Source organism: Mandrillus leucophaeus, unplaced genomic scaffold, assembly GCF_000951045.1.
Source record: "Mandrillus leucophaeus isolate KB7577 unplaced genomic scaffold, Mleu.le_1.0 Scaffold187, whole genome shotgun sequence".
Classification (NCBI taxonomy): Eukaryota; Metazoa; Chordata; class Mammalia; order Primates; family Cercopithecidae; genus Mandrillus; species Mandrillus leucophaeus.
In genome coordinates, this window is record NW_012101887.1 from 3,743,218 (window position 1) to 3,760,887 (window position 17,670).

Consider the following 17,670-nt stretch of genomic DNA (forward strand, 5'->3'; position numbering starts at 1 on the left):
GGTAGATCCTTCCTTTCTAACATTTCATCAATTTATGCTCAAATTCTTACGGGGTAAACTTAGGGAGTGCTTCGGTCAACATGCAAAGAAATATTCTCTTAGGAACGGAACAAGACTAGTAAATGGGTTTTCTTCCCAGAAAGAAAACTAGGAATTGCTTACAGTGGAGTACCCAGGGCGGTGTGCACCGCTGTCCATGGTGAGTTACTTGTGCCCAAGGGGCAACTAGAAAGTTTAGCCAAACGAGACGATTAGAAAGCTCTGACCGCGCACTTTGACTGGGACGCGCAGGCGGAGGCGGGACGCGCAGGCAGAGGCAGGACTCGCGCGCTCCTAAGCCCCGGCAGGTCAGCTTAGGCGCCTTGCTGATGGAAGAGTCCATTAGGGATGGCCAAGGCAGGGTGTTCCCGACGCCGGAGCGCGGACCTGGCTGCCCGCTGCGCAGAGCAGTGTGCGCTGCCCTGGGCGGCCACCCCCGCTCCGTTGGTCAGGTGAGCGCTGCCTGGGGAGCCATGGGGTCCTATTGGAGCAGAGGAAGGATGGAGAGGGAGGAGGTAAGGGACGGGGAGAAAGGGGAGGAGAATGGAGCCCTCCTTCTGATCGCGTAGTGGGAGTAAGAATCAGCAGCCCGAGCAGGGAGTACGGACGGGACGGGAGTGAGAGGCAGAGCGAGGGTGTGTAGAGGGCCGGCGGGGACCGCTGGGAGCGCGCGGATGTCGGTGTTTCTGCGGCCAGGTAGGCTATGACTGAGGAGTGGTGCTGCGAGCATCGCGGTGCCCCAGGGGAGCGCCTCAGCATCAGCACCTGTTGCTGGAGGTGGGCGGCGAGGGCGGCCCGGAGGGCGGGCCACAGCCGGACGCAGGGAGGCTGGGCGCGCAGCCGGCGCTGCGGCCTGCGGGTAACGGGGCATAGCTGCCCGCGTCGGTTCTATCCAAGGCTGCGGCTTTGAAGGGAGCGTTAGGTTCCTGCACCCCTTATGCGCCCCTTCCAAAGATGCCTGATCTCAAAGAAGGTGAGAAGTGAATGAGCAGAGTGAAAAGTTTCCTTTCTTCTTTTTTCTGCCTGTTTGAAACCCTAACCGTAGCTTTAATTTTAAAAAAGTCTAGCTGAAAAATAACCGACCAAGAACGGCGCGCCATAGGTAATAATTGATAACGGGAAGGGTGAGATAAACTTAAGGAGTCTTGTGTTCCAAAATAACCACTGCGTCGAAAAATTTCAGCGAAATATATTGATTTTAGGGAGCTTGGGATTAACGTGGAGCTATAGCATAACATATATATGTATATATATTTAAAAGCTTATACTTTAATTTTAAAAACTATCTCAAAATTGATTTTTTCTTAAAACCAAGAAATTATAGCTGTGTTCGTCAGGGGAAAATTGATTTTAAGGTGTGTTATCTTATGTAACTTGTTTTAAACCAACTTTTCCCACTTCATGAAATCCACAGCCTTTAAAATGTGTGTAATATATTTATTAGTATGCTGCACACCCTTTTAGAAACTGATACCAAATTTTAAAGATGCATAATTACTGAGAATTAGGATGAAAGTCAAAAATATACCTTAACTAATACAGCATGATTAGAAATTCTTACTGAAGTTATGATTACTTTAAATTACTAAAGTTTTTTTTCTCCCTTTTTGTGTAGTTGATCAAAATAATTATATCAAACAACAACAACAACAGAAACCCAACGGATCATAAGTAAGAGAAAAAATGATATTTTAGGCAGGATACAAATGAGCACCAATTATTTATTCTGGGTTAATTTCATAGAGTAAGTGGAAACTATTCCCGCCTATGAAATTTGAGAAAAATGTAGGTTACAGGGAGATGTCAAAAACACTCTGAACTATGTTATGATAAAATATATTAAATATATGTGATTAGATATAATGTTCTAGCTCTGCCATTAACACACAATGACTTTGGACATTCATCCATCCTTCCAGGCATTAGTTTCTTCATTTATAAAATAAAGTAATTGGACTAGGTGATTGCAAAGGTTTATTTTAGCTAAAAATATTATATCTCTCAAATTATTACTTTTAGAAGAAGTAACCAAGATGTACACACTTTAAAAATGTACAGCTGAAGTACGACTGAATCTTATGTCCATTTTCTCATTTCCATGATGAATAAATATAGCAGTCATTCGTTAATGAATGCCTGCTAGGTAGTGAATTCTTAGAAACTCTTTACATAGATTATCTTATTTAACACAATGCCATCATAAATTGAATAGTAGTATATCCCAATTTATAGATAATGATACTGAAGAATGAAAAGTTTAAGCTCCTTGCCCAGAGTTGCAGTTTATAAGAGCTGGGTCAAATATTTTTTCGGAATGGTCTTAGGACCTTATACTATACTGAATGTGATGATTAAAAGCTAAAATTGTCCGTAAACTGAAGTAATCTTGGACTACTATGAGAGTCCATAATGGGGCAAAGGTAAGTTATGTAACACTGAGTCTTGATACGATTGAATATATAGGTGCTGTATCAGTCTCCATTTATTATATCTTAATAAGTTACATATTTATGCTGTATATTTATGGAATGCCAGTTGTATTCTAAGAAAGTGATAATATGAGATATATTTGGAACACAAATGGTTTTATGGTAATATAACTACTAGAAAAAATGTGAGAGGGCAGAAACTAGTATTAAGCAAATGCTATTATTAAGTATGTCAGATGTCTTTCTACTTGAAGGTAGTCATGCTTGAGACAAAAATGCTTACACCCAAGGGAAAAGGGTGTTGAGAGCGGAATTAGCTGTGACTAAACTCTTTTGTTCATATCCCATGATGAATCATAATAGTATGTCACATTTATTGAATTGTATGCCAGGAATTCTCTTAAGCCCTTTATTAGTGTAATTTTATATTGGATCATGAATTAAATTGTTTTATCCTGATTTGCAAATGAGGAAACTGAGGCAGAAAGATCTATGTCCTGGGAGGACCCACAAAGAAAATACTTTTTATCTTAGATTAAATGTGTGATCATTCATTGTTCTGAAATTCTTAGGCTGTTAACATAACATGAAATCTTGAAGCACTGGAAGGAGACTTGGAGCCAAACTAAACCAACCTCTTTATTTTATATTTGAGGTAACTGAGACCTAGAACAGTTAAGAGACACACTTAAGGCCACATGTTTTAGTCACCTATACATTCTTGTATACTGCTAGGTAAGAAGTATCCTAATGGGTTAACTTGGTCATTAATTGTTTGATTTATTGTCGCTCAAACAAATGCCACCTCGTGCCGTTTCTTATATTGCTGCCCTACTTTTATTTAAAATTTCAAGGTTGCCCCAGTTAGGATGCAAAATCCTTGAAGACGATGACTGTATTCTACATTTCTCTTATATAGTGTCTATATATATGTGATTATATCTATAGGGTTTAGCATAATGGTTAATCTATTGAATAAATTGCCTTGTTGCCTATTTGCCTTTGATAAGTCGTTATTTTATGCACCAGGTCTGAAATCTACACAGTGGAAGCACAATGCCATCACCATTTTTCACTTCAAGTAGAGGGCAACTAGACAATTTACAGATGCTTACAAAGTGTAATGAGCTCCTTAGAAAATTGTTTAATTTGGTTATAAAATGCAGTGTGTTACCATGGAGAGATTTGGATGTGTATTTCCCTGATTTTGGTGGGACGGGGAGGAATCACATAGCTGAATATCACACACTGTTCAATTTACCTCCCCACCATTCTGGAAATAACTTTTTTTCTGAGTGCAAAGATAATGCAAAGTCATGCAGGAAATTCAGACAGTAAAGAAATAATGAAAAATCACCAGAACCTCCCCAGTCTAAAGGTTTTGGTGAATATCCAGCCAGAGAGGTCTTTCTTCTCTTAATTCCTGCCGAATCAGGGTGAGAGCTGAATTATTTATTGAAACCATGTACAGTAAAGTTCTATTTAGTCTTAGTATTCCATTACTCCTGGGTAGTTCAGACTTTATGTAAGTAAAGATATTTGTTGAGCAATGAAGGTAAACATACTACTAATAAACTAGAGTCTACTCCATGTAGAATGGAATAGTACAGAAAAGTTGATTTCCTCACATTGCATGCCTAATTTTTTCCTTTCACAAGGTAGGATTGGGAACACAGGGAGCATCTTTTGCATGCATGGAGGGTTCCCCAATCTGCCAGGATGTTAGGCCACACATGAAGCCACAGCACCCCAGCTCTGTTGCCCTGAGTGAGGTGTGGCAGAGGAGGAGAAGGGTGGAGCTGAGGCACAAGCGACTGTGGTAATACAAAGGCTGTGTTTTCCGATTCTACTGTGACACACTATACACTTAAAAATGTACCAGACCAAGTCCCTCCCCCAGCTGCTGGGCAGGTGGTCACGGGGCCCTTTTCTGGTGCAGTCGGGCGTAAGTCTGGCTTTACCCCAAAGCGAGGGCAAGATGCTGATAGGGCATTTCTCATTCATTTATTCAGGATTCTGAAAACGTAGAACGGACCCTCTTTTATATTAAAGGGAAACACTGGCTGCTGGAATCATTGTCCATAAATGAGTTTTGAAGTAATACTCACAAAATTATTAAGTATAAAGAAAAGTTGTGGCGTTTCTTTGAGAGAAACGATAACTCTTTCTGTATGCATTTGCATGTAATTACACTGAAAATAGTTGTTTTGAAGATTATGTTTTCTGGTTATTTTAATTTCATAAATCTATTTGTTATTCAAAACTTACTCCCCTAGGCATATTTTCTTGGTTTAAACTATACGTTTGAGCGTAGAGATTTTTCATGCTTCACTTTATTAGGGGCTTAACATGGCTTTAATCCAACCATCTGTTCTCATCTTGGCACATCAGCACGTCTGAGGTGCTGGTAGGGGCCAAACAAATTTCCCACATTTTAAAGGTTAGGGAAAGAGCTACCTTTATGAATAGATTCCAAATGATTCTCAGCAAGACAATGGTATAGAAGTGGAGTAAAAATGCATTTCATTCTCTGAAGCACAAGGTCCCCTGTCTGTCTTCAGTTTTGCTGAAAGGCAATTAGCATTTCAACTAGCCAATTTGGTTACATGCAACGAAGTACTTGGGTTTATAATTTGCTGCTCTCTGTCTGAGGCTGTTGAGTGCTAGGTCTTATGTAATCCTTTCCAAGTAGTCTTCTCTCCAGCATAGTTATTGTTGCTGGTTTTAAATAACTAATCAACAGAGAGTTTTCCTTGCCTTCAACTGTAGGGTGCCATAGGGCAAGGAAAATGAAATACCAAGCAAATAAGGGGATGACTGTAATTATAAATAGTCATTATTGAAATGTGGCACAGGTTGAAAGACATAGAATAGCTTCAAATAAAATGCAACTCCAAAAAGTCATTGTGTGCACTGTTAATGGTTTATTTCTCATGCAGTATGCACAATAAGCATAGGGCATACATACTAGGATTAATTCAGTTACCATGACTCACAAAATTAACAAAGAAGGTGCAATTCCTTTATGCCAGAAAGAATTCTGTGGGGAATAAGTTTAAAAGAGAAAAGATTCTTAAGTGTTACAACAAATGAATAAGTGCTCTGAGGCATGTTGTGGAAATAAAGGTTTTGTACTGTGTGCTGATTGAAAATAAGATTTTTGTCAGCTTCTTTAGTCATGAATTTTGGCAATTAGGTAGTATTAATATACTTCATGTATACACTCATATTCCTCTGAAGGAGCCACTGTATGGTATGGTAATCCTTTTGTTAGGATAATTAGGATGATATTGTCCTGTAATCCATGTCATGGACCGGTAATTCCGTGTAGCTCTATCTTTTAGTGCAATACTGTTTTTGCATAACTGTACTTGTGTAAATATTTGGAAGTAAAATAATACATTTTTCATTCTTCAAATAATGTTTAACCAAAAGAAGGCATAATAGAAGTGTTTTAGATATGTCTTACAAGTGATCAGTATAGTTTTGAGAACATGTGAAATAATTCATTTTCATCTATATTTCCAATCTGTGATTATAAAGCTTTTATTACAGTTATAGTTAGAATCATTCGTTTTATTTAACTAAATTCAACAGTGTTAATGAGCAGGAATGAAACGAAGAGAGCTTGTTGGTTGGTTCTCTGGCAGACTAGTAAGCTAAGGTTGGAGAGTGTTCTGGAAAAAGTGGGACTTCATTGGGACTTTGAAAAATAGTGGAGGAGAGGGAGTGGAAAGAGGTAGAGAGGATTGGGACTACCTTAGATTAAAGTTGCAGAAGCATAAATAATACAAGTGCCTTGTCCCAGACCCATATTAGATTAACTTGACTGGAAATGTTGAAGGAAGAGAAAGAGATGACTGGAAGTACAGAGAAGGTTTGATTGTTTTTTAAATTGATAATTCATATATGAAAAAAAAATCACCTTTCAAAGCGTACATTTCCGTAACATTTAATATGTTTGAAAAGTTGTGGCTGGGTGTGGTGGCTCACTCCTGTAATCCCAACACTTTGAAAGGCTGAGGCGGGAGGGTCACCTGAGGTCAGGAGTTTGAGACCAGCCTGGCCAACATGGTGAAACTCTGTCTACACTAAAAATACAAAAAAATTAGCTGGGCGTGGTGGTGGATCCAGCACTACAGGCGGGCCTGTAGTGCCAACTACTTGGGAGGCTGAGTCAAGAGAATCGTATGACCGCAGAGGCAGAGGTTGCAGTGAGCCGAGATTGCGCCACTGCACTCCAGCCTGGGCAACAAGAGCAAAACTCTGTCTCAAAAAAAAAGTTGTGCAGCCATCACCACTGTCTATTCCAGAACATTTTCATCACCTCCAAAAGAAGTTCTGTACCCATTAGCGTTTGCTCTCTATCTCACCTTTACCCACCAGCTTCCAATTCCTGGAAACCAGTAATCTATTTTCTATCTCTATAGGTGTGCCTATTCTGGGCATTTCGTATAAATGGAATCATACAATATGTGGTCTTTTGTGTCTACTTTCACTTAGCATGATGTTTTAAGGATTCATCCATGTTATACCATGTAGCAATACTTCAATCTTTTTGTAATTGCCAAATAGTATTCCAGAGTATGGATATGCCACCTTTCATTTATGCATTTATAAATAGATGGGTGTTTGCATTGGTTTTACTTTTTGATTATTATTAATAATGCTGCTTTAAGCATTTGCATACAAGTTTTTTGTGCAGACATAAGTTTTTTGTTCTTGTGGTTGCACATCTAGGAGTGGAATTGCTCGGTCATATTGTCACCCTGTGCCTCATTTTTTGAAGAATTTCCAACTGTTTTCTAAAGTGTGTTTACCATTTTATATGCCCACCAGCAAGTATGAGAGTTTCAATTTCTCTCTTTTTTTATGTTAACCATCCCATTAGGTGTGAAGTGATGTCTCATTCGGGTTTTGATTTGTATTTCCTTAAAGACTAATGATGTTGAGAACCTTTTCACATGCTTGTTGGTCATTTGTGTATCATTTTTGGAGAAATTTCTATTCAGGCTTTTTGCCCATTTAAAAAAAAATTTTTTTTTTATTGAGTTATAAGAGTTCTTCCCATACTCTAAATACTAATCCCTTATCAGATATATCATTTGCAATTGTTTTTCATTGTGTGGGTTGTCTTTTTACTTTCTTGATGGTGTCATATGAAGCAAAATATCTTAATTTTGTTGAATTAATTTATTTAACTTTTCTTTGGTTGCTTATACTTTTGGTGTCACAGCTAAGCAACTGTTGCCTGATACGAGGTCACAGAGATTTATACCCGTGTTTTCATCTAAGAGTTTTATAGTTTAAGCTTTTACATTTAGGTTTTTATTCCATTTTGTGTTAATTTTTAATATGATATAAGTTTCCTTCATTTGCGCATAGATAGCCAATTATCCAGGTTCCATTGGCTGAATAAATCATTCTTTCCTCATTAAATTGGCTTGGCTCCACTGTCAAAAATTAATTGACTATAAATGTATGATTTTGTTTCTGGACTCAACTCTATTTCATTGATCTAGTTGTCTTTCTGCCAGTACCTCACAGTCTTGATTATTTTACATCTTTTGTTAAATTTCTTCCTAAGCATTTTATTTATTAATAATATTGTGAATGCAATTATTTTCTTAATTTTATTTTTGAATTCTTCATTACTAATGTGTAGAAATCACAATTGATTCTTGTATATTGATTTTGTATCCTGTAATCTTGCTGAACTCTTTTATTTTTTTATGTGTGGAGTTTTTAGGATATTCTATATCCAATATCATGTCATCTGTAGATAGAGACAGTTGAATTTATCTTTCCCAAGGATACGTTTTATTTTTTTTTTTCTTGCTTAGTTGTCCTGCCTAGAACTTCCAGTAAAGTGCTGAATAGAAATGGTGAGAGCTGAGATCCTTGTCTTGTCCTGTGATCTTAGAGAGAAAACTTTTGGTCTTTTAGCATTAAGTATGATGTGGATACCCATTATAGACACCCTTTGTCAGGTTGGAGAATTACTCCTTTATTCCTACTTTGTATAATAAAAAGATGTTGAATTTTTTCAAGTGCTTTTTTTTGTGTCTTTTGAGATCATTATGTGATTCCCTCTGCTTTTTTTCTATTAATTTGGTACATTGCATTAATTTGTTCTGGATGGTGAACAAGTGTTGCATTCCTGGATAGATCTAATTTGGTTATATAGTGTATATTTTGTTTTATATGTTACTGGATTTGGTTTGCTAGTATTTTGTTAAGAGTTTTTGTGTCAATATTCATAAGGAATATTTGTCTTAGTTTTTTTCTTAGTTCTTTTTTGCCATAATGTCTTTGTCTGGTGTTAGTATCAGGGTAATACTGGCCTCATAAAATAGTTTGGGAAGTCTTGTTCTTTACATATATATTTTTAAGTTTGTGAAGGGTTGATGTTAATTATTCCTTAAACATTTGGTAGAATTACGAGTGAAACCATCTGGTCCTGGACTTTCTTCATGGTAAGTTTTGCAATTACTAGTTCAATCTGTTTAATTGTTGTGGGCATATTCAGATTTTTAATTTCTTTTCGAGTCAATTTTGGATGTTTATATCTTCCTAGGGATTTGTTTACTTTTAGGTTATCCAGTTTGTTGGCATATAATTGTTCATGGTTATGCTTTGTATACTTAGTTTTATTTCTGTAAAGTTGGTAGCAACGACCCCTTTTGAATTTGTCATTTTAGTAATGCAAATATTCTTCCTTTTTTTCTTAGTCTAGCCAAAGTTTTGTCAGTTTTGTTATCTCTTTTTTTTTTTTTTTTTTTTTTTTTTTGACAGAATCTTCCTCTGTTGCCCAGGCGGGAGTGCAGTGGTGCGATCTTGTTTCACCACAGCCTCTGCCTTCTGGGTTCAAGCGATTCCCCTGCCTCAGCCTCCTGAGTAGCTGGGATTACAGGCGCCTGCCACCACGCCCAGCTAGTTTTTGTATTTTTAGTGGAGACAGAGTTTCACCATGTTGGCCACCTGGTCTCAAACTCCTGATCTCAAGTGATCCACCCACCTTGGCCTCCCAAAGTATTGGGAGTACAGAGGTGAGCCACAATGCCCAGTCACTTTTGTTACCTTTTCAAAGAACCAACTTTCACTTTTGTTGATTTTCACTATTGTATTTCTATTCTATATTTTATTTATTCTCACTCAAATATTTTTTCTTTGTTTCCTTCTGCTTGATTTGGGTTTAGTTTGCCTGTTTTTCTTCTACTTTCTTAAGGTGGCAGTTTAGGTTCTTTATTTGAGATCTTTCTTTTTTTAAATATATACATTTATGCCTGTAAATTCTCTTCCAAGCATTGCTTTAGGTACATCCCATACGTTTTGTTGTGTTCTGATTTTATTTTCATTAATCTCAAATTATTTTCTAATTGACATTGTGCTTTCTTTTTTGATCCTTTGGTCATTTAGTAGTGTGCTGTTTAATTTCAACATGTTTGTACATTTTGCAGTTTTTTTCTGTTATTAATTTCTAATCTCATTCTCTTATTGTTGGAGAATATACTTTGTATGATTAAAGTCCTTTAAATTTATTGAGACTTGGTTTAGGGCCTTACATATTATCTGTTCTGGAGACTGCTTCGTGTGTACTTGATAAGATGTGTGTCTGTTGTTGTGGGGTGAAGTGTTCTATAGATGTGTATTGAGTCTAGTTAGTTTATAGTATGTTTTAACTCTTTTCTTGTTCATCTTTTATTTAGTTGTTATATTCAGTATTGAACGTGGAGTACTAAAGTCACTAACTATAATTGTTAAATTGTCTGTTATTCCCCTCAGTTTGGTCATTTTTTAATTCATGTGTTTTGGGATTGGATTTTCATGTACCTGTAGATTTATGATTGTTACATCTTTCTGATAAATTGAGCCCTTTATCTTTATAAAATATCCTTCTTTGTCTCTAGCAACATTTTCTGTCCTAATGTCTATTTTGTCCAATATTAGTGTCTTAGTCCATTTTCTGAATACCAGAGATTGGGTAATTTATAAGCAATAGAGGCTTATTTAACTCACAGTTTTGGAGGCCTGAAAGTCCAAGAACTTGGCTTTGGTATCTGGCAAGGGCTTTTGTGCTGTGTTATTCCAAGATGGAAAGTTACAGGGCAAACAAGCATGTGAGACAGAGAGGGGAAATTAGACCGAACTTATCCTTTTATCAGGAGGCCACTCCTGTGATGACTAACCCACCCCCCTAATAGCAGCATTATTCCATTCATGATGGCAAAGCCTTCATAATGTAATCACCTCTTAAAGGTCCTACCTCACAACACTGTTAGTTACAATGGCAATTAAATTTCAATATGAGTTTTGAACAGGTCATTCACACCATAGTAATGAATATAGTCACTTCAGCTTTCTTTTGGTTTCTGTTTGATTGATATATATATGTATATGATTATATATATATGATTATTATTTTGTTTTATTTTGAGACAGTTTTTCTCTGTGGCCCAGGCTGAAGTGCAGTGGCACAATCTTGGCTCACTGCAAGCCCTGCCTCCAGGGTTCACGCCATTCTCCTGCCTCAGCCTCCCAGGTAGCTGGGACTACCGGCGCCTGTCACCACGCCCGGCTAATTTTTTGTATTTTTGGTAGAGACGGGGTTTCACCATGTTAGCCAGGATGGTCTCGATCTCCTGACCTTGTGATCTACGCGCCTCAGCCTCCTAAAGTGCTGGGATTGACTACAGGCGTGAGCCACTGTGCCCGCCCTATATATATATTCATTCTTAGTTTCAACGTATTTGTGGCTTTGAGTTTAAAGTGCATCACTTATAAAGAGCATATAGCTGGGTCATTTTTTCCAATTCATTCTGATGACTTCTGCCTTTTAATTGGAGTATTTAATGCAGTAATATTTAAAGTAATTACTGATAACATAGGATTGATGTCTGCCATTTTGCTATTTGTTTTTTGCATCTATGTCCCTTTTCATCCTCTGTTCCTCTTTTACTGCCTTCTTTTATTTTACATAGATATTTTCTAAGGTATCAGTTTAATTTTGTGGTTGTTTCTTTTATTATATTCTTTTCATTAATTTTATTATTGGTTACCCTGGGGATTACATTTACTATCCTAACCTATAGTAATGTAGCTCAGATTAATAACAACTTAATTTCAATAGCATGCAATAATTTTGCTCCTATGTAGTTCCATTTCTGCCCCTGCTTTTTGTTATTGTTGTACAAATTACATTTTTATACAGTATATACTCTTTAGCACAGATCTATTATTATTGCTCTATGTAGTCATCTTTTAAATCAGAGAGGCTAAAAGTAGTTATAACAAAAGTACATTTATGCCATCTTTTATATTTATCTGTCATGTGACCTTTTCTGGCATTTTACATTTTTTTCTGTGGATTCAAATTACTCTCTAGTGTTCTTTCATTTCACCCCGAAAGACTCCTTTTAGTATTTCTGGAAAGGAAAGTTGCTAGCCACATGGTCTCTCACTTTTTGTTTATCCAGGAATGTCTTAATTTCTTCTTAATTTTGAAGTGACAATTTTGTAGTATATAGTATTCTTAGTTTATTGTCTTTCAGCACTTTGAATACATCGCTGCCTTCTAGCCTCCTAGGCTAGAGGAGGAATCAGGTATTAATCAGAATATCACTTTTATGTGATAATTTTCTTCTTCCTTCCTTTATGATTCTCTCTTTGTCTTTTGCTTTGGCAGTTTTGTTACATGTCTACATGTGGATCTCTTTGTGTTTATTTTACTTAGAGTTTACTGAGCTTCTTAGATATGTAGATTAATGTTTTTAAATCAAATTTGGGAAGCCTTCAGCCATTATTTCATCAGCCGTATTTCTTTAATTCCTTTCTGTTGTTAGTCTTCTTCTTCTGGGACTTCCACCAAGCCTATGTTGGTATATTTGGTGGTGTCCTACAGGACTCTGAGACTCTGTTCATTTTTGTTCCTTGTTTTGTTCCTCAGCCTGGATAATTTCAGTTATCTTCATGTTCACTGATTTACTCTTCTGGATGCTTCAATCAGCTGTGGAGCCCCTCTAATGAATTTCTCAATGTAGTTGTTTTACTTCTCAACTCCAGATTTCTGTTTTTTTTTTTTTTTAAACAAACAGCTTTTTGATACCATTCATTTGATGAGAAATCATTTTTATACTTTTTATTGTTTATATAGACATGATTTCCCTTAGTTCTTTGAAAATACTTAAAACAGTTTGTGCAAAGTCTTTATCTAGTAAGTCTAGCGTCTGGTATGTTCTCCAGGGACAATATTTATTGATTATTTTTTTGCTGTGTATTGCTCATATTTTCTTGTTTCTTTCCATGCTTGGTGTTTTTCTTTTTTAAGAAACTGTATGGCTTTGAAGTTCAGATTCCCCCTATTCCTAGGGTTTGTTGTTGTTACTGCTTTTATTGTTGTTTGTTTAGTGAATTTTCTGAAGTCTATTTAAAGTATGCACTCTTTGTTATGTGTGGCCATTGTCCTCTCTGCTTGGTTAGCTTAGTGGTCAGCTAATGATTGGACAGAGATTTTCTTAAATCCTGGGAAACAGTAAGTCTCCCAGTTTTTGCTTGGGAGCTCCGTGTGCATTTTGAAGAATACCTTTAGCATTCAGCCAGAAAATTTTCAACTTGGCCTGACCTTCACTTCCTCTGTGCACACAGCCTCAAAGCCAGCCAGAGGTGAGAATGTAGGGCTTTTACAGGTTTTTCATGAACATGTGCACAGCCTTATACTTGTGTGTCATCTTCTAGGTTCTAGGAATATGTCAGAAATTTTTAAATTTGCAATAAACTTCTCATTGCCCAGTCTTTCCTTTTAAGCTTTTAGTTAGCTTATTGTTTTTCCCAGCGGTTATCTACTACCTCTGGCAGCTGTTATGTTGCATAATTGCCTATAAATATTTTTGACAAGTGCCTCTAAGGAAAAGCCTTTCATATACTGGGCAAACTTTGAGTCAGGGCAAATAAAGATACCGTGGTGAGCGAAGTCTTCAAGAAACCACTAGATAGATCAAACAATGACAACTCTGTGAATTGGGCTTTGATGGCTTTCCTGCCCCATTCTGTTCCCTTCAGTGGCTGCCAGGATGCTGGTTTTAGCTGTGATTGCAGGCTGTTAGTTTTTAAGGTGACTTTGGAGGCTGGGAGAGTTGTGTGGGAATAGGTCAAGTTTAAATATAATAAAGTACACTGATTTCCTGGAGATTCAGCTGTTTTTCTTTAATAAATGCTCCTTGGAATCCTGCAAGCCCTTGGTTAATTTCCAAAGTTCTGCCAGCATGGATTCTGACAATTTTTGCTAGTGTTCTCATTTTTATGGAGCAGAGGATTTTAGGAGGTCCTTACCCTGACATTTGCATTGGTTTGGATTTTCAGAGCAAGAGTTAGGGTTTCTCCTACCTCTTGTTAGACATTATGGAATCTCTGTCAGTTTTTGAATTACAGACTGGTATAAAAATAGTCTTTTGAAGACTATTCTCTTGGTAATGTAGAGAAGGCTTATTGGAATGGGCAGAAGAGAGCAAATTCATAAAGCCAATAACAATGGATGTATGTTGATAAGCTCTTGTTTTGGGTAGCAACAAAACAATGTTAAATGAAGAATAAAGGAGGCATTTAAAGAAAGTGTCAGAAGTACGTGGTGACCTTTTGCGTGACTTTTGTGTTTAAGCAGGTTTGATGTCTATAAAATAAAATGAGATAAAAAAGTTCTTCTGAAGAATATGCCATTCATCCAGTCATCCATTCATTCACCAAATATATGTGAATGAAGTGGTACAAAAGCAGAAACCAAGACAATGGAACAAAATAGAAAACAGAATAGAAATAAAGCTGCATACCTAAAACTATCTGATCTTTGACAAGGCAACAAAAACAAGCAATGGGGAAAAGACTCTCTATTCAATAAATGGTGTTGGTATATACGTGCACACACGCTCACGTGCACGCATGCACACACACATGAATTAACAATGACAAATTATGCTTTGATGGATGTAGAGAAAATAGTGAATAATTTTCAAAGGAAAAAAAATTGAGACCATAGGATATGTGTTTTAGGACTAACCTTGGAAAAGGGAAGGATTTCCTGTACTGTGAGAGAGGAGAAAATAAAATAATTGGGGGAAATTGGAATTAGAATGGACTGGATAGGAGCAAGGATGCATCAGAGAATGTATTCATGCCCTTCCTCACCTACCAGGAAGCGTGGATAAAACAGACAAGTGGCATTTAAAAGGAATTTGTCCCCATTCTTCTATATATCTTGTTAAACTCAGGATCAAGTTATGGGGCAAATGCATCACAGATGGCTTGAAGGTTTCAGTTAGATCTCTCCGTGTATAGATCTACTAATTAAGTAAGAAATTTAAGGCCACCAAATTGTGAGGAAACACAATAAAGTAATGCTTTCCAATTCACAGTTTTCCCCTCAGCACTGAATGTAGGTTTTCCTAAGAAAGGAAGTGTGGTATTGGCCAGCATAATGATTGAGCTCTCCAGGATATTGCTGAAATCAGAAATGTGATTGAATATTATCTGATTCCCACTGAATCCATTCCCTGATGGCTTCTGTCTTTTTGGTGGAGACTTATCTAAATTACAGTCATGCATTGCTTAATGATGAGGATATCTTTTGAGAAATGTGTTGTTAGGTGATTTTGTCATCATGCAAACATCATAGAGTGTGCTTACACAAACCTAGATGGTATAACCAACCACACAGCTAGGCTATATGTATATCCTGTGGATCCTAGGCTAAAAACCTATACAGCATGTTACTGTATTGAATATTGTAGGTAATTGTAAAACCAAGGTAAGAATCTGTGTATCTACACATACCTAAACCTAGAAAAGGTATAGTAAAAATACAATATTATAATCTCATGGACCACCATTATATACCTGGTCCATCACTGACTGAAACATCATTATGCAGTCTATGACTGTATGTTAGATGAACTGCCAAAATGAGAAATAAATTATTATTTTCTTCTGAGACAAATTATTAAAGTTTTAAAATGTTGTTTTTTAATGAGGGAAATTTAATAAATCACTTGATTGAGAACTGGGCATTAAGTAAAAATTAAGTCTCAGTTACCAAAGCATAATTTGTCAGATATTGTTAATTCATGTGTGTGTGTGCATGTGAGCATGTGTGCACATTTATACCAACACTATTTATTGAGTAGAGAGTCTTTTCCCCATTGCTTGTTTTTGTTGGTCTTGTCAAAGATCAGATGGTTGTAGGTATGCAGCTTTATTTCTATTCTGTTTTCTGTTTTGTTCTATTGGTCTTTGTTTCTGCTTTTGTACCAGTAACAAGCTGTTTTGGTTACTATGGCTTTATAGTATAGTTTGACATCAGGTAGTGTGGTGCCTCCAGCATTGCTCTTTATACTTTGGCTATTCAGGCTCTTTTTTGGTTCCATGTTAATTTCAGAACAGTTTTTTTTTTTTTTTTTTTTTTTTTTAATTCTGTGAAGAATGATATTGGTAGTTTGATAGGAATTGCATTGAATCTGTAAATTGCCTTGGTCAGTATGGACATTTTTATGATATTGTTTCTTTCAATCCATGAGCATGGAATATTTTTTCATTTGTGTCATCTGATTTCTTTCAGTAATGTTTTGTAGTTCCCCTTATAGAGATCTTTCACCTCCTTGGTTAGCTGTATTCTTAGGTATTTCATTTTCTTTGTGGATATTGTAGGTGGGATTCTGTTCTTGATTTAACTTTCAGCCTGAATTTTGTGTATAGAAATGCTACTGATTTTTGTACATTGATTTTGTATCCTTAAAGTTTACTAAAATTATCAATTCTAGGAGCCTTTTCATGGAGTCTTTAGGATTTTCTAGATACAGAATCATATCAGGTTGATGCCAGCTTCATAGAATGAGTTAAGGAGAAGTCTATTCTCCTAGATTTTTGGTAATAGTTTCAGTGGGATTGGTATCAGTTCCTTTTATGTCTGTTAGAGTTCAGTTGTGAATCCATCTGGTCCAGGGTATGTTTTGGTTGGTAGGTTCCTTATCACTAATTTAATTTCAGAAGTTGATATTGGTCTGTTCAGGGTTTCAAGCTCCTCCTGATTCGATCTTGGGAGATTTTGTGCTTGCAGATATGCATCCTTTTCCTCTAAGGTTTTCTAATTTGAGTGCGTACAGTTTATAGTAGGCTCTGAGGATTTTTTATATTTCTCTGGCATGAATTGTAATATAACTTTTGTCATTTCAGATTGTGCTTATTTGGGTCTGCTCTTTCTGTTTCTTTGTTAATCTAGCCAGGGGTTTATCAATTTTATTTATTTTTTTTTAAAGATCCAATTTTTGGTTTCATTAATCTTTTGTATGAATTTTGCATCTCAATTTTGTTAAGTTCTTTAATTTTTAGTTATTTCTTTTTTATGAGTAGCTTTGGGATTGGTTTGTTCTTTTTCTCCTAGTTTTCTTAGGTACAAAGTTATATTGTTGATTTGAGACCTTTCTAACTTTTTTTTTTTTTACTTTTAAAAAAGACATTTTACTATGTTATGTTATGCTATGTTATGTTATGTTATGTTATGTTATGTTATGTTATGTTATTCTTTGAGACAGAGTCTCACTCTGTCGCCCATGCTGGAGTGCAGTGGCATGATCACAGCTCACTGATTCTCCACCTCCTGGGTTCAAGCAATTCTCATGACTCAGCCTCTTGAGTAGCTGGGATTACAGGTGTGTGCACCATGCCCAGCTAATTTTTGTATTTTTAGTAGAGATAGAGTTTCACCATGTTGGCCAGGCTGGTAAAAAGGGACATTTGAATATGAAGGAAGTAGTCAAAGAATTCTGATCTCAGATTGCAGGCTGGCCCTTTTCAAACAGAGGCAGCTGGCCATTTACCTTGCCTTCATTTTCCAGGGGTTTTTCCTCCCATTAATGCACAGTGAAAGTTTCATCCTAGACTAATCCTGTCTGCACGATGGCTTTAGGGACCTGCCTTGCCCCAGGGTTTTGTCTGTGGATGTCCTTTCTGTTTGTTAGTTTTCCTTCTAACAGTCAGGTCCCTCATCTGCAGGTCAGTTGGAGTTTGCTGGAGGTCCACTCCAGATCCTGTTTGCCTGGGCATCACCAGTGAAGACTGTAGAACAGCAAATATTGCAGAATAGAAAATATTGCTGCCTGATCCTTCTTCTAGAAGCTTCGTCCCAGAGGGGCACTCACCTGTATGAGGTGTCTGTCGG

General features: G+C 36.8%; 1 protein-coding gene across 1 annotated transcript in view; it reads left to right on the forward strand.

Annotated features, from left to right (window-relative positions):
* The first annotated feature begins 618 nt into the window (after positions 1-618).
* ADGRV1 (adhesion G protein-coupled receptor V1) overlaps positions 619-17,670 on the forward strand; it is a 596,733-nt gene continuing 579,681 nt past the window's right edge. The window contains exon 1 of the mRNA XM_011978020.1: positions 619-735. Within this exon, the coding sequence (XP_011833410.1) occupies positions 714-735 (22 nt within the window). The 5' untranslated portion in view covers positions 619-713. The remainder of the gene's footprint in view (positions 736-17,670) is intronic.